The 25592-nt window shown below is 40.4% G+C and overlaps 1 protein-coding gene across 1 annotated transcript; it reads right to left on the bottom strand.

The window, feature by feature from the left end:
• Window positions 1-5113: 5113 nt before the first annotated feature.
• On the bottom strand, window positions 5114-24632 carry FBXO30 (F-box protein 30). Its single transcript, XM_068152448.1, has 4 exons — window positions 24425-24632; window positions 17851-17955; window positions 8905-10978; window positions 5114-8046 (listed from the first exon to the last, which is right to left on the bottom strand). Exons 3-4 carry the CDS (start codon window positions 10960-10962, stop codon window positions 7843-7845), a joined length of 2262 nt encoding a protein of 753 aa, XP_068008549.1. The 5' UTR covers window positions 10963-10978; window positions 17851-17955; window positions 24425-24632; the 3' UTR covers window positions 5114-7842.
• Between the last annotated feature and the right edge of the window lie 960 nt (window positions 24633-25592).

Genomic DNA, 25592 nt, shown 5'->3' with positions numbered 1-25592 from the left:
ATTACAGCTTTGCAACTGAATGGTACTGCTGAATGGCATAAACCACACAACTCCCTTTACTCCATCATTAACACTGAAACCTTGATGACAAATCTAATTAAGTCTTCAAAACCTACTCTGGATCAAAACCCTGAGTCAAAACTCTTCAACCACTTGAGTAAGAGGAAACAAGAAAGTTAGCTATTAAAAAGTGTAATCTTTTGAGTGGTGCTAATTCACAGTATAAACGCATACACATTCAATAATTTAAAACCAAATACTTTTTAGTATGAGCTAGGACCTTCATGACATGGTCAGACCCTTCCATCTTACATGCAGCCAGGGTCATGCTTACCTATGTCGCTGAATCACAGGAGTTCATCATCTCATGTGGTGCTAATCAACACAGTGAGCCTTGTATGTCAGCCTCCCAAGCCCTTCCATGTTCCTATTGGAAATGACATAAAGGCATACGTGGATGTGCATCTCAAGTAACCTTCCAGTGACTATAGTACAGTCCTTTGTCCACACATGCACAATTTCTCCAAGTAAGTTTTGGCTTTGATCTTGCTGGGACAACTCCCAGTCTCATCACACAAAGATTCCCCCCTCTCAGCCCCTTGCTACCAAACCCTTGCCACATAAATCCAGCATACTCAAGGAAGAAGGACTGAGTCTTGCATATGGGTGCATCAGGTAAGTCACTGGCAGCAAGACAGTATCACAAAGAAGAATCCAAAGTATGTGGACAGGGTTATGTTTACTTGGGGGGGGGGGGGGGGGGGGGGGGGCAGGAAGGTATCTTACAGAAATAGAATCCTCCATAAAGGCTGCATTTTCTAAAATCATTCAGCAGAAACCATACCCACCCTGCCACCCCAGAAGCCTGCTAGTTTCAACAGAGACAGGTGGTCAAAAGCTCAGAAAATATCCTTGTAAAGGAGATAAGATCAGATTAACCTGGTGATAGTGAACATTTTGCAAGCAGAACTAACACACTAGGTCTTGAGTATATCTGTGACATGAGTGCAAAAATACAGAATGTCAGAATGGAAAAAAAAATAGAAATGGGTAGATTCATACTGGATATTATGAAGAAGTCCTTCACCATGAGGGTGGGAGGTTGCCCAGGGAGGTGGTAGAAGCCCCATCCCTGGAGGTTTTTAAGGCCAGGCTGGAGGTGTTTCTGGGCAACCTGATCTAATGTATGGTGTCCCTGCCTACAGCAGGGTGGTTGGAACGGGATGATCCTTGAGGTCCCTTCCAACCCTAACAATTCTGTGGTTCTATCATGTGGAAAAGACTGCTAAATGCACTTTTACTGAACTCCAGAGAGCTTCTCATTGTCACAATCACAGGGATTGTGTCATACCTAGGCACTGAAGGAAAATGTTTCAACTTGGCCAAAGTAGACCAAGTTGCTAATCTTTTGCCTCCACTTCATTATTTTGAGCATGAGTTCATCTCCCATGTCTTACTTTCCAAAGGAGGTAAGTTTAAGAAAGAGTATCCAAAGAACTTCCCACGGATTAAATCTAGGTGCAGGACTCAAGATAAGTTCTAAAAACAAGGCAGGGTTTTGTTGATTCTCCCAGAATCAGCATCCATATTTTTGGTTACAATATGCCTCTTCCTTACCCCTTGGAAAAAACAGACTTCCTTCAGGTATCGTAGTTAGATGATCAGAAATAATTTTAATGACCCAGAGATAAGCCCAACATTGGATTGAAAAGCTAATGATGTCAATATTGTTTAATATTAGTCTGTGATATCCATCTTGCATGTTACAAATTACTTGAAATGTAAACACTCAAGCATAGAGACAAATAAGTGTCAACCTCCCTATTAAACATAAAAGCAGTTTTTCCTGTGAAACCTGGATGGTACTTGAAACAGCAAACAGATAAGAACTCACATAAGGTAAGACTCTCTTAGGTTCAGCATGAGTCCTAGAAAACAGGAGTTTCAAGATGGTATGGAGGATCATAGCTATGTATGAGAATTGCCTTCTCCCTGATCTTCATTACAGGGTTCAAAAGATCATCTCATTGCATCCGAGTTATACAATCATCACCAGAATCTTATCTTAACAAAGACCCCCTGCATTCATGACAAAGATCAATGATAGAATATTGTACTTTAAACTGCCTCAGCCCACTAATCACCTATAAAAAAAAAATTATTTACATACTTGAACTAGTGAGAGACTAAAAAAACATCAGGATGATAAAATTAGCACTTTTGGTATAACTTAGACTGCACTTGGAAAGGACAGTAAAAAGGTGACAGTCAATCACAGAGCTTTTGGAAAGGAATTTTGGTTTGGTTTTTCATTAAAATGATGCACTTCCCTATCTATGTGTGATGCCATTTGAATGAAACTGAATCTTCTATTTACTTGCAGTAAACATTAGTGAGCACCATTCATATATAGAAACAGGGCAAAAATCCATCACTGGAATGTTTTCTCTTGTTGGAGCGAGTTTTTTTGATGGGGCTGGGGTTTTGGTGGTTGCATATGGTTGGTTTAAGTTTTTGTTTGGTTTGGTGGTGTGGTTTTTGTTCTTGTTGGTTTTGCTTTTTGAACTTTAACATAAATGCTTGTGTTCATCCAGAATGGCTTCAGCTGACAACTTCAGTTAACTCAAGTCCATGTCACAGGTCACTTCGACCAAAACTGTTTCATCACAAAATATGAAAGCAATTTTGTGTTGTGTGCAGTTGCACCTGTTGAGAAGTTGGTCTTAGTACATTGTTAATTCAAGAACATCCTATTCATCTGCATATCAAAAACCATGTGCACAGGTACCATATAAAACTCTTCTTGCTTACAAGTAAAGCCACCTTACTTATGCAACAAGGCATCCACTCATCCCTTACCCTTGAAACACATGATGACATGAACCTCTATACAGCTGTTGCTCATGAACAGCTGCCAAAGCTCATAACAGTTATATTTTACCTTAGCCAAAGTTCAAATCTCATTAAGCAGCACATTTCCTGTTTGCTGCAAAGGCCTCCAGAATTGCATGTGGAACACAAGTATGTAATCACAACACTAAAGAGTACACAATAGTCAGATTACACAACATGTAACAATCAAGCATTAACGCTACTGAACAAAGTCCAACATATATTCATGCCAGGTCACTGATTGTTCATTTGCTAACCAGTCACATAATCAGATTAGTTGAGTTCTGCAGCCTACCCTTCACTGGCACATTCACATGAAAATACTAATGCAACCCAACTTTCTTCTTGCCAGCAGAATCCTCTCCAATGAAATTACAGTAAGCTTGGCAGAGTTTAGGATGACACTAAGCACCAGAACACTTCAAGGCAGAAATCACATTTTTCTCATTGGTTCTACTTATCTAGCCCTGTGTGGATTAACACTTCATGAAATTCTAGCTTTTATTTCCCATGTTTTGCTGTTAAAATCATACATGCTTATTTTATATGCATTTTGCTTCTACCTAAGACTATAACCAATCTACATACCTACTGCTGCACAAGTTGCAGAATTTGCTTTGCCAAAAACGTCGAAGGTGCGGACTTTTGTTGTCACATAGTGTATCTAAAGATGATTAATAATGCTTTGTCAACTACCAGGCCATTAGCAAGTTATAATAAATGCTGTCCCTCTTCTTATTTTGTTCCTTGCATTCCCTACAAATTTTTGTTCCCCTTTTCTGACAAATACTGATGGAGACCAAGTAGGTGAATCCTCCATATCCAAAGTACCTTGGTTTTCTATTAGTCTTCCCAAATACTGCCCCAGACACCATCAGTATGCAGAACCTAGACTGAACACTTACCTTGCATTCAGTAGAGAACACTGCATTCAACTTAATACTTGATTCAGGAATACAGGCAACACTCAGAGACATTTTACAATTAAAGTACATTAGAGGTGAAGCAGCAGCAGGGTAACTCCTAGTATCATACAAAGACTGATAAATCATCAGTAAAACATAGCTGCAGCATGCACAAGTCAGCAACTCCCAGCACAATCACACACAGTCCCTCAGCTGAGACTCTGTGCTGGGACTGGATGCCTTTGTTATTTTAAGCCTACCTCTCCATTGAGTTATCGTCTCCAGTTTGGATTACTACTACAATATTCACCACATGAGAATCTCATTCTTCAAACAGTTTCTGCATTGCATGCCATAACTTTTTATAAACACTATCTGAATGCTATTTTTTCATCAGTGCAGTAAAACAACCACTATATTTTGCACATCTGATGATTAAAAATACCTGCACATTCTGATGGAACTAAAATCTGCTTTCTGATATTACAGCAAGCATCAAATTCTCCACTGAACTTGAATCTCATTTTAGCAAAGTACATTCAGCTGACAAGAGCCTATGATGAAAGTTTTACAGTAGTATTCAAAGAAAACCAAACTAAACCAGACAAATCCTCTAGAATACTTAACGCATTAAAAAGTGAGACAAAAAATACTCCCTTACACAGCAGAGTACCTAATCCATTTATAGAGAGACAAAACCAAAAAGTTAATGCAGTCTGTTTGGAAAGTAAAATAGCCACAAGTTAGTAATTGCTGAAATTAAACCATACATGGCACCACCTTACCCAACACTGTTTAATTTATTACCAGGTTTATGTAGCATAGATACCTCTTTATTTGTAAAGATTCAGCATATTAGCAAATGCCAAGGCAAAAACTGAATTTCTGTGCAGTCTTCTGTTTCAATGAAGCTCCTGGTTTCTGTTTTGCCATCTCATGTAACAGTCTGAGCTACAGCCATTATTCTAAACACTAGCCTAAAGTTTTGCTTCAGTAACATTTTAAGCAACAACTTTCTACAGGAAACTTTACTTATGAGATGGTATACTGAAAATGCTTTTAGCAAACCAGTAGCACATGTATCATATTGGTTGGATCATCTTTCCAGTTTACTGTTCAGGAAAAGCAATTACAGCAAACCTCCAAGGTGCAATATGAGCCTTCAGTGTTATGCAGTTAAATCTTTAATTGTGGAAGGAAATCTATGCTGCATAATAGATCAAAGCAGTCGAAATGGGTGTAGGCATACATTGAGCACCGTGTTTGAACACTAGAAGGCTAGTGATTAGCTTTTAAAAAAACAAGTACACTCATGCTAAAATGAAACTCCAAAAGTTTTATTAGGATTTCAACAGACATTGCAAAAAAATATTGCATAATGATTGAAAACATAGTATTTTGTTAAACAAAGTAGCAATGTGGTATCAAGTAAAAGAAAGACTGGAACAGATGTCTAAATATGCTGTAAGGAAAATGTACCGGGAATGGGATATGACATTTTCAAAATTCAAGGGCAAATGTGAGCAAGTCACATTTTGACAGACTGACTGTACACCACAGATGTTTTACAAACTGCATAGCAGTGTAAAAACCCAGGTTTTACCCTAACTATTTTGTGTTCCTGCATTTGGAGCAGTTTACAAGGCAGAGATTTTGTTTACAACATTGATATTTTAATAGCTCTGGATTCTCATAAAAAATAAACTAATTTAACAAAAAAGTCTGTATCTACATTTGAAAACAAAAGTGCATGTTTTGAGAAATAGTGTTATTTCATTAAAAGAACACTGAGTATTTAAAAAAATCATTTTAATAGATCAACAACTAATGATACTTTAGATGTAGATCTGCACTGTGCTACAAGCAAGATTCTACCAACACCAGCTCCTCGAACTGAACACCCTCTTCTCCTAGGCAACTGAGAAACGTGCCTGCCTACCGTATTTATCAGGGTTCTGGGTAGCTTACAAAGAATGCTGAGTACCAAACCCACCACATTGCTGTCTTAAAAATACCAGTAACCCAAGACAAATGTTTTAAAGTAGATTTAGCTATAAACTCCTCAACTTTTAGGATCATTCCAATCACTACTACTTTGAAACACTGTACAGCAGCAGCAAGGAGCCATTAGAGCTAAAAGACAAAAACTTATGAAAGTCTGTCTCCTGCCTTGTACTGAAGAATTTGTGGGTAATGAGCATTTCAATGCATTCTCAGAACAGGGTGGGGATGAGGAGGGTTAAAATCCCTCCCTAAACCCAGTTGGTACAGTCAGATTTGTCCATGAATCCATATTCTCCTTTCCAGATAACTGCGGTAACAGCTAAAAATTACTGCAAATATTGCTAACTTCTGCTGAGGGTTTACATCTTTCTTCTCTCAAAATGAAACAAACAAAAGAAAAAAGTGTGGAAAGGGAACATCTAGTTTGAAAATCCAGGCAAAACTTCTGCTTAGGCTCTTGTAATTTCAACTCATGGCACTGAAGAACTAGATTTAATTATTTTCTGGGCACCTGTAGCAATCTGGACAGAAAAAGGCAGTGAGTGTTTAGCTGGACTGGACCCAGAATAAGAAAATGCACAGATAACAAAACTGTGAACTGCAGCCATAAACAATTGTCCAGTACAGAAATTACAAGTAATAAATTTAGCCATTTTTGTAAACATCTCCTTCCTAATAATCTCTTATTTTTCCCCCCTGTAATGGAAGTATGTATTGTATTTCTTTGTTCCAAGGTCTGGTCTGTTTCTGTTTTAGCTTAGTGGCACAGTTGCTAAGTGCAACAGGCTAGAGACACCAACATTAATACAAACAAGTTGGAAAGTCAGTTCAAGTTATTACAGTTTATATACCAGGCCATTTTTCATAGCATGTGTTCTCTGTTCACAAATGCCTTGTATGATCTTTTGTTATGGAAGACTGGAAGCAAATCAGAGCTGTTCTTTAACAGATGTGGTTGAACATACGTTTCTGATATGCCTTATGCAATTAACAAGTCATGTCTCATCTTATGAAGATGATACATTTGCTCTACATACCAGTAATTTAAAATGCCCCTCAAAAAAGTAGCATTTTTATAGACAAGTTAACAGAAAAGGAGACAATACATCTCACAATACCATAGAACAAGTAAAGCCCTTTCATTAGCTGCATTATAAATTCACAACTGTTCATCACATACTTCGAATTTCTGACTGCTCAAGCAATTTAACCCTCAGCCAACTGTGGGACAAGGAAAAACATTTTGAAAGTTTCAGATCGATGTTACTGTAGGTGTGAGAGTCAAAACTAGCATTCCCTGTTTTTAGCTCTAATCCTTTTGCTCCCCAAAGTGAAATAACTTAATAGTTCAAAAGAAAAATAATCATTGTTGACATGTCAAAAGGAAACTGTACTTAAAACTAGCTGCTGTAAATTCAAGTTCACTTAGATAATTCCTTAAAAGAAAAATAAAGCTGATCCTAGATGATCATCCGTTAACTAGGAACAGCACTAGAACACTGATTTCATGAGACAGGATGTGCTTTAAAGTCATGTTTGAGACATCCACTAGAAAGTTTTTAATTTTTCCTCATTGTTCAAATATTTGGGATTATAATTTGGTGAATAAAGAAAAAAAAAAAAGTTTAAAAAAAGACAGAAAGTACATTTGGTCAGGATTTTGTCTTGCTACAATTCATCATTTCCTACCTGAATGTGGATACCATTTAGAGACCATTTTTTAAACGTTATCAGTCAACAGCAACACGGGCACCAGTGAATCAGAAAAACACACCTCCTAGGATTTTGTTCTTAAATTATATAAGTTAGATAAAACTACCCTGTCCAGCAAGTTCTGAATTTTTCAAACATTAAGGCAACTTTCATTACTTTCCAGCTAAACAGTATTATAAAAAATAAATGTCACTTCAAACCTTATATACACAGTGACAGAGCAGATTTAGCTAGAAAGTATCTTTAGTACATTAATAAAGTGTCACGTAGTATTACCAAGGTTATATCAGGTGCTTGAGTGTATGTGCAATTGGAGTGGTTGCAATATTTAAAGTACTGGTTTCAAAACAGAGCGCAGTGAACGTCCTTCTTTAGTGAGTTCTCGTGTTACACACATACATGGCAGCGGAACAGCCTCCTCTCTTCTCTCTACAGCATTGTAGCTACATTTCTTCAAGTGGTCAGCCATGCTTACGATGTCAGCAAACTTCCACTCATTCACAGTACAGAAGGCTGTACTGAAGCGCCAAACCTAGAAAATAAGTTGCACTTAGGCTCAGAATGTTCTAAGAGATACCTGAACTCAGAAGAGGATATTAAATATTTGGTTTATAATACTGTAAGGTAATGCTTTGCATATACCATATACTACAAATCATACTAAAAAAGGAACACGACAAAAACATACAATAATAAATTTTGTATAGTCAGTCCCAGGCTGATTCAGTTTCCATGTCAACTCTGAAGACTGGGGAAGAAAGATGAGCAATATTTTTTGCATCTACGAAGTAAATGCAATCAGAACTTAAATGATGAAGTACTGCGTGACCAGTCACAACAATCCATTTTGACAATGCTCAGCTTTGGCAATTTCAAATGATTGCTGCAGATGCTCTGCATTTCTGGGGTGGGTGGGAAATGATGAAAACTGGATTATACCTAAGTCACCTGAAAGGCACTCAGTATCATGGCAGTAGATAAGCTCTCAACAGGCTGGCAAAAATTACAATTGCTGTAAACAGTGTAAAGGCAAGAAAAGCAAACTTCACAGACAAATTTTCCACTTGCCTGAAATATTGGTATTAAAGAAAATAATTAAGTAATCATTTTGTGTCTTAACATCATGGGGAAATCGTAGATTAATTTATTTACATCAAGCAAAAACTAGAGAGCCACTACTTCAATTTCTACTTCAACAGTGGGTAAGAATGAGATGACCTGCTAGCAGTTTTCACTAACTGTTGCTTTATACAGCAATTTGTTTCTTAAAGTGATATTGTATCAAAAAGCAGTAATAAAAATAGTGATCATGGAAAACATGAAGGGAAAAAGCAGAGACATCACCAGTTTAATACTTGTACTTTCCCCTTTAAATTAAAAAGTAACTTACCTTTTCTTTTATCTGCCAAGAAGAACTTCCATCTGAGTACCTTCTCTTCTCCCAAAGCAGTATTACCATTCCACGTGCTTGAAGCAGGCTTCCACACACATCTCTCATTAAACGTGACACTCTTGAAAGCTGACATAAACTAAAGCCATCTAGGAAACTAGCAATGTGCTGTAGAACCTCAAAAGGTAGACTACTCAGATGGTCATTGTGTAGTCCAATTAAGCAGCTTTTTGCTGGTTCTACTAATACTGTGGATATAGAAGGCTGAACTCCAAATGACCTTAAGTGGCGGTCATGAATAATTTTTGCCCCTTGTGTTGAAGGACAAAACCTTCGTTGAGAATATGTGCACCCATAATATGCTAAAGGACACCTCTGCTCCATCCAGCCATTAAGGCCAGCATGAATATCACCATGCACATTCTTAAAATGTGATGAAAATTCATTTCTCCTAAACAACTGTCCACAAACAAATGTAAACATTGAACGTTGTTTTGTTTGGTATCTAGCCACATATTCCAATACCAAATCCAGTCCAAGTGTCTGGAATGGACTTGGATTTGAGAGCTGTGGGTTGGCATGATCACATGCAGACGCTGAAGCTATTTCCCCCACCATTGTATTTGTGGCCAATATAGCAGATGGAAGAGAAAATGTTTGGGTCCCAATGTCAATGCGATACACATCAACAGCACGGCTTTCTGATATACCCCTACCTCCTGGAGAGTCTCCTAGGCAAAACAACAGTGCTGCAGTGATTAAATCAATCCCCTGAAGACCCATAGGATCTTCTGTTATCTCCAGATCTGATGTATCAACAGCTTTGTCTTCTTTTGGTGTAGACCAATAGTCATCAACAAGGAATCTGTATGATCGATATCGTAAAAGTGCAGCTATGTTTCTCAATCTTTCTTGCTCTACTTGTCTCTCTAACATTTCCTCTTCGTTAGCATTATGGGGAAGTAGCACATGGCTAACATTGCCATTGACTAGGTGATCAGCTGATACCACTTCTTTAAGTTGTGATGTTACAGGGAAGGAGCTGCAAGGCTGTAATGCTTCATCATTGTGAGTTGCTGTACATTCACCATTTGCTACACTGGACGGCTTTGAATTACATACAGGAAGATCTTCATTCTGGTCCAACACCTTTGAACTTTCATTTTCTACATGAAAGCCGTTACACAAAGGTGAGGAGTTACCAAGGTTTAGATTTAAGTCATCGTGACAATTATCACTAGAACCATTTTGCTCCATTTGTGAATTTTGATTCAGGCTCTCAAAGTTAATACCCCCAGCTGCTCCCATGTTATCTTCATCTGGATAATCATGGTCAGACTTGTTATCCTGAATAATGCCATTAGAAGCTTGTTCTTTAATCTCAGTATCTTCTTTCGCTTCATGTGGTGAAATGCAAAGCGTTGAACTCAGCATATTAATGTCCCTTGTAGCAGTGTTCAGAATATCCAGGGCAGCAGCCAAACTTCGTGTTGTTTCTACAGTAGCTTGATAAAGTGCACCATAGGACTCTTCATCTACAGGCATCAGACCATTTGAATGCACTGTATCCGGGGCACTTGAGTTGACAGCGGTTTGCTCTCTGGATTCTGGTATTTGATCACCTGCCTTTGATATCATAGTTGCTACTTTAAGTGATTCTAGTAACATGCGCTGGTCTTGAAGGGCTAAAGCCATATCTAGCTGCTCCACTTCATCAACATCTTTACTCAGATTTTCATATGATTTTCGGTCTGCATAACTGACTGGCCATCTATTCCACTCCATGGTACAACATACCACACTTGCAGGACAAACTTCTAGGTGATCAGCAATTTTATTTCGGGCTACTATGAAGGGACATCCAAAGCCACTATTCAAACAAGGCACTCTTTCAAGTGGACATAACATGCGATGTTCCTCAGCTTTACAGGAGTGAAAAACTGCTCCACAAACTAATGGGCAGCCAATCAAATCACAGGAAATGCCAGGCTCTGGTCTGGTCATACATCGACGGCTGACACAATTCACACAATGCAAATGTTGTTGATGTTCCTCCATGATTGTAAATCCAATTCTGTGTGAAGAGAAAGGAGACAAAAGCATAGAATATTAACTCAATATTGTTAATGTTTGCTATTATTTGCATTTTTGCATCTTCTATGTGTACAGAGAAACATACGTTAACGCAGTGTGAACTGATCAGTAGTCATTTTAAGAGAACAAGTATGTGACACTATCTCAAAGAAATGGTGTTTAAAAGTTCACGTGAAAATTTGAGATACACATTAGTATCAGAGTTCAAGACCATCCATGCATTTATTCACAAAGTACAACGTACACAACTTAGGTTAAAAATGTTGTGTAATCTTTCTCTCTGGAACAGCTCTTTTCCTCTGCCAACTGCAAATCAGTGACTCAATGACAAAGAAAGCATGATCATTGACTATGGCCTGCTACCTAAAATCATTAAGCATACAACACGACAGAATAGAGAAATGAAATAAAAGAAACCAGATTCATGTTCATCTCAAGTTTTCTAAATTAAAAAAAGTCAATTATTTCCCTGGGCTGCTCACTACTACCTAAGCTTCTGACACCCTTTTCATGCAGTTCTGTTTACTGCAATCTGCAGCCATCAGAGTATCTCTATCCCCTGTCATGTCCCATTCTCCCACTCTCCATATTTCTGGCAGACAGCAGTCCTTTACAATAGCTCATCACTCTTCTTTTTCTCTTCACCTATAGCTTCTCCCTTACTTTCACAGGAATTGTTGAAATAGGGTAGCAAGTTAATTAAATTGCTAAACATTATGCAAGTCCTTTAATTTCATTGCAAACTTTTACATAAAACTTTACTACCCAACATGCTCATATATACACTTCCAGTTCAACTGAAAAAAGTTCATTTTTTTAATGTATCCTATGGCCTGCCTGATGAAAATACTAACATTTCCAAGTGTAAGCATAACACATCAACTTCACATAACAAGGCCAAACAGCAACAGAAGTCCAAATAAAATTAATTGCATAATCTATTATAAAACACTGACACAAACTAATGAAATTCTCTCTTGTGGTACAGGGGGAGAAAAAAAAAGGAAGAGAGTAAACTTTGTAGCTTTCTACTGTACTTCAAGAAACTCTAAAACTGCTCACTACCTGAAATGCAGGCAAGTGACCACATTCTTGCTGACACCATAATAAACTCCCTCTCAGAACTGACACCACTAGGCATTACAGCTCAGAGATAAAAGAGAATGACTTGCACAGAGCCAAATCTCAAAATACTGTGTCAAAAACTCCATAGCTTCCAGCAATTTTCATGAAAAATAAGCATGCTTATAGAATTTGAGATTAATAGAAATGCTTCCTTATCTTATTCTACTAGCTAAATGCTTCCATGCATTGTCTTCAGACTAAACATTTCCATTTCATAGGATCACAGAATGCCAGATTGGAAAGGACCCTAAGGATGTGGTTCAATGAACTAAAACGTCTTGAATTAAAAATACTCTGAACAGTACAAATGCAACAGTGTAGTATTGCTCCTTTTTTTCAAACTGAAGACAAAAGGAAACAAAATTGCCATTTAGACTCTCCACTTTAAATAATTTAAAGCATTTAAATAGAAATCTATGGGATGCTTCGCTCACTTTATTTTTTTTAAGGCTTTGAAATTCATGCCAACTTTAAGTAGCATTCAGTCCTCAATCCCCCATCTGTCATAATTTGGATAACTCAAATATTTCAGCCACCCACTCTCCTGAACACTTCTAACAAACAAGCATATGTACTACACTTAGCAGGCAAAACACAGCTGAATTTTTCCCACCATACCTTAGTATTTATACACTAAGTAGCAAGTAAGTTTTGAACAAATTGTGAAGTGCATCAGTCCAATATTGAACTCAGTGACTGACTTGCTAAACATTTTAGCAGGCCTTTCTGGCACACAACCTGCTTTCAGCTTGCACATTTTGCAGTAGATGTTATCTGACTTGGAGCTGAAACATATTCATTGAAGAATAAAAAGAAAATTATTTGATTTCTCTATTTTCAACTCCTCCAGCATACTCCTCTCTAATTAATTCCTGCCAAATACAGCAGCCTGCCTGTTGCTAGACCAATGAAAAGATCTGAGTTTTCCCATCAATACTGAAGCCAAATTCTAGTTTTCCTCAAGTCAACAGGTGGACAGAGATCAAAACGAAGCTCTTGGATTATGTGTGCATTTGACACAAAGTGGAAACAGCCTTGGAAAAGGTAATTGCTAGTTTATAACAAAAGAGCCTTCACAGAGCCCAGCTCTTGCTTCATGTATCTCAACACAGTCCTGCACCCAATAAACAAGCAGTCTGGTAGCAGGAAGGCTAAAATCAGTTTCCTGCAATTATGTTTTAAAATTAAAAATTAATACATAAAAATATTTACCTACTTTGCAAAACGCTGTGTACCCTGCTCACCTTCAGATGGCCAGAAGTGAGCCACTTCTACAGCAGAAGGCAGGTGTGTGAACTGGCACATGCTGCTGTGCTAGCTAGCACTGTTCTACTGCTTCTAGGCCAAAGCAGGTCCACATGCAGACAGCTCAGAATGAAGTCAAACTGAGCTTGTGTTTGCCTGCACCATTTGTTTAGACATACGCTAAATTAGTCAACCATTATTAAATACTACCTTTAAATAGCCTATCTGAGCTTACACAGAAGAACATTCTATTAAGACAGTAAAATATCCTCCTCCCTAGCATGCTATCTTGGTCTTTACAAGTCAGATTGTGAAACCAGAGTGGTATGATTGACACGGGGTTTTTTTCAGGCTCCTGGACTCCTTTCACATGTAAGCTAATATTCATCAAAAGTTAATGATTTTATACAAACAAAAAGTGTGTAAGGAGACAAAACCCAGTGAAAACATCAAATATTACTAACAGACAGTATATGAAAGCCAGAGCAGACACTAAAATACCACGTTTTACAAAGAGGTAGATGACAATTTCGGTCTGTAACAGATACTTGCAACTCTTTTTATGCCACCATTTAAACAGCTGAAGTAACTCATTCTTTCTGTTTCTGTAAGAAAAGTACTGATGTAAATGGCAATTTCTCTTAAAAATTCAAATCATCTGTCTCCTTGACTAAATATATAATTTAAAATCTCTTGCAATATCAACAGATCATCAGCAGGATATTCACTGAAATTCTGTGTCCTGCTTACAAGCCTTGATTTTACAGTACCTGCTCCAGAACTTCAATTTAGTCAGAATGTCATATTTTGCTTATAGTCTACTACAAAGTCTTTTTATTTATGTGTGTATATATATACATACATACAAAGAAAATTTTTTTTTTTCCATTTTTAATACCTGGGCTCAACAGCTGTTGCAGGAAGTCATGAGCTCCTGGACTACTTATATCAAAAGCCTTAACTAGTTAAATTCAGTTATCAAATTGCAAATTAAATCCAAAGGCAAAAAACCAAATGACTGGTGAAACTGGTGAAATGAATGGGTAAGACCTCAAGAATTAGCACATTCGTTATTAATCAAATGGTCATGACTTGCTCTATTTAGCAAGGTAACTTTGTGAACCACAGAACTTAGCACCTCTGACTCACTGATTAAGAGCATCCACATTCAAATCATTTTCCTTTGAAGAACCATAACAGTATATCCCTGGCACTACAACAAGGAACAAGAACCATCCTCTTCCCAAACAGTGCCTTGTAAAGAAAACATTGCTGAGTAAAGGGGAGATTTGAAAAAATAAATTATTGCTGACTGTATCAAAGTGCTTTCATTTCTTCTGACACAGAAAACTGAAATAGCCAGCAAAGAGCATCACTGCTGACTTGAAGGCAAACACCTGTCATTAATACATGTGCCAATGGTATTTACAGTGTTTATAATCAGTTGCATTTCTTGCCACAATTTAGTGAGAAGAGCGTCAGATCAATGACTATAGCAAGAATGAACAGCTGTCCTTTCCTGATAGTGTAGTGTCAGCAGCTAGCTTCAGTTCATATGAGATGCATAAGTACACACACTTGACTGTTACTAGCAGAGAAACCTAAAAATACATCCCGTTCCAGCGAGGTGACCACTGCTCTCAGAATTTGTGCAATCACTTGATGTTATTGTACATACTATACAGTCAGCTGACCAAATGAGCCAGAACATGCTCTGAAAATATGTCATAATTAAAAGGATTAAAATTCCAGCTGGTACGGCCACATGATTTTTGGTTGCTGTTGTAATACAAACATTAAAATAGGATAACAAGAGTTTCAGTCACCACACAATGCTTCAGCTGCAAGTGACAGCTCTCACTTTCTTTCACAAAGTATAAAGAGCTCTACTTACTGTCCCCATGAATTCTTTCATACCAGTAACACAGGAAAACACAACTATTACAGCTATTGGAACTCTCCATTAGTCAGCTACCTTTTATTCACCAAAACTATAAACCTCAACTATAATCGAGACTCTTTCTTCTATCAAATGTGACTGAACAGGCCAACGAGTTCTTAAATTACTGGTTCAAGGAAGTAGAAGAACAGAGACGCAAGTAGCACTGCAGGTTTAAACTAACAGGAGCATCCAAATCCACCCACAAGCAGGCAAATAAATGCAAATCATCTTAAAATATCCCTTTTGTTTTAGACATTGTAGAAGAGACTGCCGTATTTCTGAATCATCCATCTCTTACCCATGTCTGGCCACAAGAGTGGCTAAGAGGCGCTGGGTAAGATGTAGAAACTTTCAGAGAGGAAATGGCCAAGTGAGATGTCTGAGTGATAGGTTGTTTAAAAAAAACCAAGAAAAGTGAAAAACAGGGCAAGAGTTAGAAAGCAGCATTATAAACATAATTTTTAAAAAGGGGTTTAGTATATTCTGCAAAACTAGAATTGGCAGTACTACTGATAATTACTGAACAAGCTATTTTATTTTTCTATATCCTACCATGTACAGGTCAATAACTATCATTTACATTGACTAACAGGTCTAACTAACAAACAAGCTTTGCAGCCTTCTGGAAGGTAAGCTTTTCTTGTCTTGTTATCCCTATCCTGCACAAATAGTAGAGTAATTTTTCTACCTAAAACCCAACAACTCAGTCCATTGCTACAATAGCACAGCCACATTAATTTCTTATGCTATGCATGTTATACTTCCCTTTTTGAGGTTGAGGGTTGGTGGGTTTGAGATCTTTTTTTGATTCATCAGTTTTCAAACAACCAATGAAAAACATGAACTGGAGGTTCAGCAAGATGTCTTGGACACCATTTCAACTGGAGAATGGCAATGCCACCACTAGTTGCTATCCCTGCTTGAGGATGCTCTAACTCTACTTCTCCTCAAGACTCTGAAGTCTAAGGTTAAATAGCTCCATCCTGAACTTTCTTGAAAGCAACTGCAGCCATTATCCTAATATTAGGGAGCCAGGCACCTCAAATCCTGCCTAAGTGTCTTTCTGTAGCATTGTGAATGCAGGAAACAAGGATGCACAGCGAAGTTAATTTAACGTTCCAACTACTCTTTAAAATGGTAAATTCAAAAGAACAAACAACATTAAAAATGGCTAGTTATTACCATGAAATAACATGACTAAGAGGTGACAAATGTAATAGTATATGCTTTCTTTCCACAGGTAATAATGTAGTACATGTAGCCATATTTTAATATCTTTATATACTAGGCAGCCATTCTTTTTCTATACAATTTTTCTGATTTGAAAGAGAAGTTCCTGACAGGAACTTTGTGACGCTTTCTACTACTGCAGACTAGTTCACATCACAGATACTTTTAGGAAGCAGAATGCTTTCAGATGCCACACTTAAAATCTTAGCCCTGTGAGATACAAATTAGCACTCCTCATCCCCAAGTTCATCAGGACAACCCTGCATTCTGTTATAAATAGGCAGACCAGAGAAATTAAAACAGTATTTGAAACACTTGGACAGACGAGTTTTCACTACATTCTCAAGCACATATTCACCACAACAAAGAAGAGAACATCTTCCCTGCCCGCACATATTGGAATGAACCTAGTTTGTTAGGGGGTTTTTTTTGTTAATCACTGAACACATGAGAAGGAGCTTCAGTTATTAAAGCCCAAACTACTACACAAATAGTATGCTACTTCTAGCACTGTCATTAGTCTGCAGCAATTTATATGCATTACACAAAAGAGGCAGAAAAAGGTCAGGCTCAAAACACAGCTTCTTCTTGCTAGAAAAAGCTTCAGGGTGACACACACTTTTAGAAAGATTGTAGTTTGATAAGTGATCTAGCACTGAAGGAGTATATTGAAGCATAATTTAAATTTATCCACGCACCTCAAAAAAAAAAAACAGAGCAAAACACAAAGAAACTTCTAACTACAGTAAAACTACTGAGCATTAGAATTATAACGAAGCTCAACTTTTTTATGTCAACCTTATAAAGAAAAGCTTTTCCATGTCTACTCCCTGCCTCAAACATCCTATTACTGGAGACAACCTGTATTTTTTGTTCTTTTCAGAAGCACTAGTGCCAAACCATCTTCCTCCCATTCAGAGAATTCAGTGAGATACTTCCTCCCAAACCACTGCAGCCAAAAAAATAAAATTAGAATTCAAGGGGAAAGTGACCCCAAGCAAAACACTTAACTGAAGTGGACCCTCTGCTGATGCACCTGGCTTTTTTCCATTTCAGAACAGAAGCTCAGATGAAATCATGGAACACTTTGTACTATGAATATTAAATTCTACAAGTGTTAAAAATCATAACCAAGTCCACCAACTTTTTCCTTAGAGTACTTTTGTGATAGATACACCATGCATCCTTGTCTCCTTGACACATCCCCCAAAGAAGAAACCCAAAGGCCTTAACGCGCCTTTGGCCACACACTGACACAGGACAACCACACCAGGAACTTGCTGCATTGCTCAGGCACAAAAGCACTCTACCTGTTGAGATGGTAACAGGGCAGAATCAGCTACAGAGCCAGTAGATTTCATGTGTAAAGCACTTCTGAACTTGAACTCAGCACGACTCCTTGATTGCTGCAGGCTCTGCAAGAAATGAGATTAGAAGTAAGGTTTCATTTCAGGTGCACAGATTGCTTTCCATATGTACAATCCTCTGAAAAGGTCATGTGCTTACACTATCTGGAACTATGAATGTTGAAATATTTAGCAGCTTTTATGGAAAAACAAGCAAGTTTTTAACAGGCTTTACAAGTGCAACTAAGTTCTGTCATTATAGCTTATTGCTAGCTATTAGTCACACTAGATGGTTACCTATTTATAGTCAAGGCTAGAAGAGATTATTAAAACTTATTATTCTGACCTACTTCACTTCATTCTTTGGTTGGCTTACCAGTAAGCACTCAAGAAAAAAAAAAAACAACCCAAACTTGAATTAAAGATTGCAACAGCTGGAGAAATCAAAAAATAAGTAAAATTTGATTATTTTATAAACTGCATTTTGTTCATTAGAATTTGTTTCGCCTTTATCTTCACACAAGGGAACTGAGTAACAAGCAGTTACTTAGTATTAAAAAGCACTTTAACAAGCTGCTTCTTCCATGTGTTCATATCCACAGATTATCACTAAAACTTAACAGAGGTGGATATACCCAAAGGAATAATGATATCCTTAATCCCAGATATCACCTCACAAATCCTTAAAAACAGAAAATAAAATAAGCCATTTCTTAGAAATCAGAAAAATAACTACTGGGAAAAAATGATGGTTTCTCTACTACAGTAGATAGCTTTAGCCACTCAAAAGAAATGTAAAAGAAGGAATTTTCCCTAATATTTTAATTCACACATGTTGCCACAGAATTCCTGACCTCTGCATATTTACAGAGATTAGGCCAAAAGTCTTGTTAATATACAGTTTCAGGTCTTACTACACAAGTTTAACCAGTTTGTGTAGCAGAAGAAGAAAACAACTTTACAGAATACAGAATTAACCAGGCTGGAAAAGACCTTGAGATCACTGAGTCCTACCTATCACCCAACACCATTTAATCAACTAAACCATGACACTAAGTGCCTCTTCCAGTCTCTTTTTAAACACTTCTAGTGACGGTGACTCTACCACCTCCCTGGGCAGCCCATTCCAATGGGCAATCACTCTTTCTGTGAAGAACTTCTTCCTAAAATCCAGCCTAAACCTCCCCTGGCGCAGCTTGAGACTGTGTCCTCTTGTTCTGGTGCTGGTTGCCTGGGAGAAGAGATCAACCCCCACCTGCCTACAACCTCCCTTCAGGGAGTTGTAGATGGCAATAAGGTCTCCCCTGAGCCTCCTCTTCTCCAGGCTAAGCAACCCCAGCTTCCTCAGCCTCTCCTCATAGGGCTTGCGTTCCAAACCCCTCACCAGCTTTGTTGCCCTTCTCTGGACACATTCCAGCAAGTCAACATCCTTCCTAAACTGAGGGGCCCAGGACTGGACACAGTACTCAAGGTGTGGCCTAACCAGTGCTGAGTACAGGGGCAGAAGGACTTCCCTGCTCCTACTGGTGACACTATTCCTGATACAGGTCAGGATCCCATCGGCCTTCTTGGCACCTGGGCACTCTGCTGGCTCATGTTCAGCCAGCTGTCAACCAGTACCCCCAGGTCCCTTTCTGCCTGGCCGCTCTCCAGCCACTCTGACCCCAGCACTGCATGGGGTTGTTGTGGCCAATGTCTAGAACCCAGCACTTGGATCTGTTAAATCTCATGCCGTTGTATTCTGCCCATCTGTCCAGCCTCTCAAGGTCCCTCTGTAGAGCTCTCCTACCCTCTAACAGATCAACATCTGCTCCCAGCTTGGTGTCATCTGCAAACTTACTGATTATGGACTCAATCCCCTCATCCAGATCATCAATAAAGATATTGAACAGGATGGAGCGCAGCACTGATCCCTGGGGGACACCACTAGTGACTGGCTGCCAGCTGGATGTGGCACCATTCACCACCACTCTCTGGGCTTGGCCATCCAGCCAGTTCCTAACCCAGCACAGTGTTGCTGTCCAAGCCACAAGCTGACAGCCTGGCCAGGAGTTTGCTGTGGAGGACAGTGTCAAAGGCCTTGCTGAGGTCCAGGTAGACTACATCCATAGCCTTCCCCACATCTACCAGGCAGGTCACCTGATCATAGAAGGCGATCAGGTTGGTCAGGCAGGACCTGCCCTTCCTAGATCCATGGTGGCTGGGCCTGATCCCTTGGCCATCCTGTAAGTGCTGTGTGATTGCACTCAAGATGACCTGTTCCATAATCTTGCCTGGCACTGAGGTCAGGCTGACAGGTCTGTAATTCCCTGGCTCAACTGGCCCTTCTTGTGGATGGGCACCATATTGGCCAGCTTCCAGTCATCTGGGACCTCTCCAGTGAGCCAGGACTGTTGAAAAATGATGGAGAGCAGCTTGGCCAGCTCATCTGCCAGCTCTCTCAGCACCCTAGGATGGATCCCATCTGGTGCCATGGACTTGTGGGGATCCAAGTGGCTGAGCAGGTCTCTTACTGCTTCCTCCTGGATTACAGGGGAACTATACTGCTCCCTGACTCCATCTGCCTGCTCAGGAGGCCAAATGTCTGGATGACAACACATCTTGCTATTAAAAATTGAGACAAAGAAGGTGTTAAGTACCTCTGTCTTTTCCTCATCTTTTGTTACAATATTCCCCTCCATGTCCACTAAGGAGTGGAGGTTGTCCTTGCCCCTCCTTTTGCCATTAATATATTTATAAAAGCATTTTTTGTTGTCCTTCACAGCAGTGGCCAATCTTAAAGTAAGTGGTATGTGAACACAATTTCTCTCTAAGATCCCAGACCGAAATGTGGGTGACATCTACTCTGTACATAAAAGGTTATCTTTTCCATTAAAAACATGCCATTGTTAGCAGACAATGACCTGGCCACTGCACAGCAGAAGTAGATAGTACACACAAAAAGTTAACAGACCCCTCCCTCTCCCCATAGTGCACCATATAATTCTAAAGTAGCAAAGATGGAGCTTGTCCTAAAATGTTTTGAAAACTTACAAGTAAAATAAAAAGAAGATAAAAAGAACAGAGACGGTATTACAACTTTTTCTATTTTTAGGTACTTCACTTTCTTATCAAATGAAAGCAACTTTTTGCAGTACCTATTAAGCTTTTTTCCCTTCCAAGCTGCTTGGTTTTACAACCAATGGGAATAAAACATCAAGTTTTAAACCCCCTACTTTCTAAGTAAAAGCATACCTATCTCAAATAGTTGATGATAAAAAGCTGGGAATATATTTCATAATGAGCATGCTATACCAGTTCTTTCAATGTCTTTTTGACTTGAATGAAGAACTGGAAAACACAAAGAACTGTACTTCAAGTTTGTGCAGGGTTTTAGGATGCACAATGAGTCATCAATTTCTGATATCCAATATCATTAAGACTGCTTTTTCCAAATGTCAGCAGGCTTAATGCTATAACATTTCCCCCAAAGACTCCAGCTAAACATTCCCATCCAAACACATTCCATAGCCAATGACAATAGTGACTCAGCTAAAACAAGGTTTTGTAAGAGCATTACAGCTCTGTCAATAAAGCACACCCCTAAAAAAATCCCATTTGCAATTAGCTTGTCACTCCAACAAATTTTTCTGTTGCACAAGACTTTGGAAAACTAGTTTCTGCTAAAGATGCTTCTACACAGGCAACTACAAAACTTAAAATGTCAACAAACTTCAACATCTTTCAGTATCTATGTAACCATGTACCAGGTACCACTATTCAAAAAACAGCCTGAAACACTACCTTAAGTTTTATATGAAGAGCTATAACTACACCCTTTAGGATTTTATCTCACTGTGCCTCTCATTCTCATGCCTTAAGTTCAAACCTATATCAGGTTTTCATCATGACTTCACATGAAGAGCTTAGATAAATGCCTTTGGTAAGCAACAACACAGTCTACTGAATGTGGTGGGTTAAAATTTCCCATTCACAGCTCAATTGGAAGGAAATGGAAGCTGTATTTACAAAGCAAAAAAACTACACTCTAAGAGTTAGCTGCATTCCATTGTAAAGACAGTCCACAGACTGTAAGGGTTTGCAGGGAATTGTAGCTTCAAGTATCATTAACAGATTACAAGAAAATTAAAACAAGACATGAAGTGTAACCTCATAAACCATTAAAAAAAGTAGCTTGCAAAGGAAGCCATAATCTAGAACTTCCTTGCATTAACTCTCTTGGCCTGCTCTAGACCAGTGTATAATACAAGATTTTTCAGTCTTTTTCTTTCATTTGATATTGTGCCCAGACATTTAGGTCAGCTTACACAGGATTTATCTGTAGCCCTCAGTTTATCCGTGGTCTGTTCAGAAATACTTACTCCTTATACAATCTAACCGTCTCACCAACAAATACTCTAGTTATCTTTATCCTCATTTTGCAGATAAGGAAACTGAAAAAGTACTGTCACCAATACAATGATTTCCTGCTCCCATCTCTATTCCACTGGATCTTGTTGCCAGAGGCAAACAGCATTTGAGGCAAAGAAACAGATCTATCAACATGAAGGAAAATTTGTTATTTTTAGTTCAGTTGGACTGAATAGGTTTGTTATGAAACTGAAATACACAGCAGCTACAGAGCCCACTTGAAGACTAATAGCCATATGTCTTCTTCTTCACAAAGGTACTACAAGACGCTCTTTAGGACCAAAGGTAAAAAGATTTGTTGTCAAAAAATGTGTTGAAATCTTGTCCAGAAAGTTTACAATCAGGTATTGCTAGTTAAACTCAACATTTATTTTGCTCATTACACTTCTACCATTGAAGTAGAAGGCAAGGGAAATATAATAAAAAATTAAGACATTAAATGAGAAGAATTTAGTGAAAAAAAAACAACCAACCAAAACCAACAAAAATAAACACATTCAAGAAATAAAATAAAAACACTGCCTTTGCATAACCTTTGCCCATTTTGATGGATTATCCTGATCTCCTAACACTTCTAACTTTGGAAAAGAGAAGACAGAGACCTCACAAAGAAGTCCCAGCTTGCAATATAACTCAAATTCATTTTCTGAATCTATTTCTTCTCTGGATGACACCTGACCTCTGTGGGGGAATTACTCACAGATATTTACATGAGTATAGAGCGGAAGAGGGATTAAAGATGACAGTGTATTTTTAGTCTTCCAGACGTTTAACTTGCTTACCAACCAAAGTTCTTGTAATAGTATTTTTGTACTTTTGGGAGAGGGAAAGATCATAAATAAGCATCACTAACAGCATTATCAGAAATGACTTATGAACCTGAACCCTTTACATCACAGCACAAGTTAAGGTGTATGACATTAACATGCAGCAGAAAGCAGCAGCTGTCCAGGGAAAGGATTTAACCATCAAACGCTACACATCAATTTTAGAGAAAACAGAAAGAGATCTCTTGCCTGAAGTGCTAGAAACAAGGTGATGCTGTTCCTACAGCAGTACAGGCCCTGTTTTGGATTACTATAATAACACACTTATTTTGGCACATTAACGACACAATCAGCCAAAGGGAAACACGGATTATGAAAACCTCCTCAGCCAAATCCCAGCAGACCTTTACAGAACAAAAGAAGTTCGTCTCTCCACCCTAAGGGGTTTTTCCCCAGAGAATTCAGAAGACCTGCTGCAAACAACAGCGGCGTTGGAACTTTTGTAAGTGAGGCCACAGCACTGCTTCAGCGTGATGCTGTCATCTCACTACACGCTTCTTTCTCACGGCCAGTCTGGGGGGTTACAGGAGGGACGATTTAGCAAACCTTCTCTACCTTCATAAAGCAGAAAAAGGTTTCACTGAACGTCAATAATAGTCATCAAAAAAAGGAACTGAGAAGAGATGAACCACCACCTCTTACACGATCTGAGCACAGCTACTCGAAATACACGAACACGAGGGATTAGAGAAGGATTTCTGCAACACCTCTGGATTACGTACTCCCTTTCCCTCTCCTTCCATACAGAAAGGAGACCCTCCGACCGCGGACAGCCAGATCCCCGGGCCCTACCCCTCCCCACGTGCTATCGCGACACCCCGGGTAGCGGTAGCAGCGCTGCGGGGTAAGGGGAAGCGGCAGCGGCTGGGTTCGCTCCGCCGCCACCGCCACTCGTGGGCCTGCTGGGGTGCCAGGCGCGGGCCCAGGACGGCTGCACATTACTACCGGCACACACTCAGCACTTTGTGCCCTGCGGGAGTCGGGGGGGCGAACAGGGAGAATGGGACACCGCCGAAGCACGCACACCGAATCCCCCGCGGCCTCCTCCGGAGACTGCGATTAGCACTGCCCCTACCTCCCGGCCGGGACCTGTCAGAGCCGGCAGGCAGATCGCCATCGAGCGGGTGGTGGGCCCTGGCCGCCCCCGCCCCGCCGCAACCCCAGGCGCTCCCCCCTGCCGGGCCCGCCATTTGTTTACCACCCGGCTGCCAGGCAGCCGCCACTGGCCAGGAGCGGGACGCAGTCCCGCCGGGCGCGCAGGCCTCGGCTCGCCCCGCCAGTCGCACACAGCAGCGGCTCACCCGTCCCAGTCGCTCGGCAGGCAGGAGGGCGCGGAGGAGGTGCGGGAGACTGCACTGCGCCTCGCCCTTTTCCCCGCCGGGCTCTCGCCACCGCGGCGCCCGCTTAGCCTCGCCTCTCCCGGCCTGGCGTGGCCTCCCCTCCCCTCGCCTCGCCTCAGCCACCCGCCGGGCTCCCGCGCGGCCCCGCCGCCAGCCGCGCCCCCGACGGACGCGCGCACCAGGGCAGGCGGGAGCGCGGGGCGGGGCGGTGGGCGCGGCCTCCCCGGCGCTGCCGAAGGGGCGGCGCAGCGGGCGGGTAGCGCTGCGCCGGCGCGGTGCTTCCTCTGCGGGACGGGCGGGATGCCCGGATGTCTCCTTCGCTCCGGTTTTGTTTCCGTGCCTGCGCGGCGGTGGAAGTGATGGGGCGGGAGTACGTCTTCGGGAAGCTGCGAGTCTGGGTTATTGCCCGCACTCCTGACCTGGTGGTTGTTGGGCTGGACAGTTGCTGTCGGTCGAGGGAGCCTGATGCTCGGTCCGGCCTGCCCCGCCCCGCGAGGAGATGTGCCCTCCGGAGGGCCTGAGGCTTGCGTCCGGCATGCCCTGTCCTACCTTGTCTAACCGGCCTGAGGACCAGCATCTCTTAGCAGTGGGTTACTGTGTGTGAAACTTTAGTGGGCCCGGGTGGGCCGGGGCTGCGTGCAGTAGAATGTGCAGGGCAAGGCCTGAGTGGAGGACTTGGCGAGCACTGCTGCTGCTTTGCATCTGAACAACCCTTTTGGCTCACCAAGCGCCCTGTCAGACGCCAGGGCACTGGGCCTTGCTACAGTTACCTCATCAGCCCTTCAAAATAAACCTTTCCGTGTTGTCTAAGGCTTTTCTTTGGGTGTGTTCGGCTTACAGTCACCCTCAAGGCTTCTAGAGCACGGAGCACAACGTGGGTTTTTTCCCCCAGAAACTTGAACTTGTGCCTGGAGTTACAGGATGTTGGGCCTGCCCTTGCAAGTTCTCCGGGTCAGACTGTGGAAGCTGGCTATTTCAGAGGCTGTAACCAAGCAGGAATTTTTCAGTGTATAACAGTCTTAAAGGACTGACATGGTCTTGAGAGAAAAGCAACAAATGTAAACCTTCTATGGCCACAGAATATACAGAATGGGCAGATAAGTTTATTAGTTTACAAGAAATACTATTC

Source organism: Melanerpes formicivorus, unplaced genomic scaffold (assembly GCF_026170545.1).
Source record: "Melanerpes formicivorus ecotype bairdi unplaced genomic scaffold, bMelFor1.0.p_v2 SCAF_2, whole genome shotgun sequence".
NCBI lineage: Eukaryota > Metazoa > Chordata > Aves > Piciformes > Picidae > Melanerpes > Melanerpes formicivorus.
The sequence above is the reverse complement of the archived record's forward strand: the minus strand, read 5'-3'. Positions and strand labels throughout refer to the sequence as shown.

Coding starts and splice junctions, on each gene's coding strand:
- FBXO30 (XM_068152448.1), bottom strand. CDS start 10,962: ATGGAGGAACATCAACAACATTTGCATTGTGTGAATTGTGTCAGCCGT. Junction 8,047..8,904: donor CTTGGCAGATAAAAGAAAAG/GTAAGTTACTTT, acceptor CTTATTTTCTAG/GTTTGGCGCTTCAGTACAGC.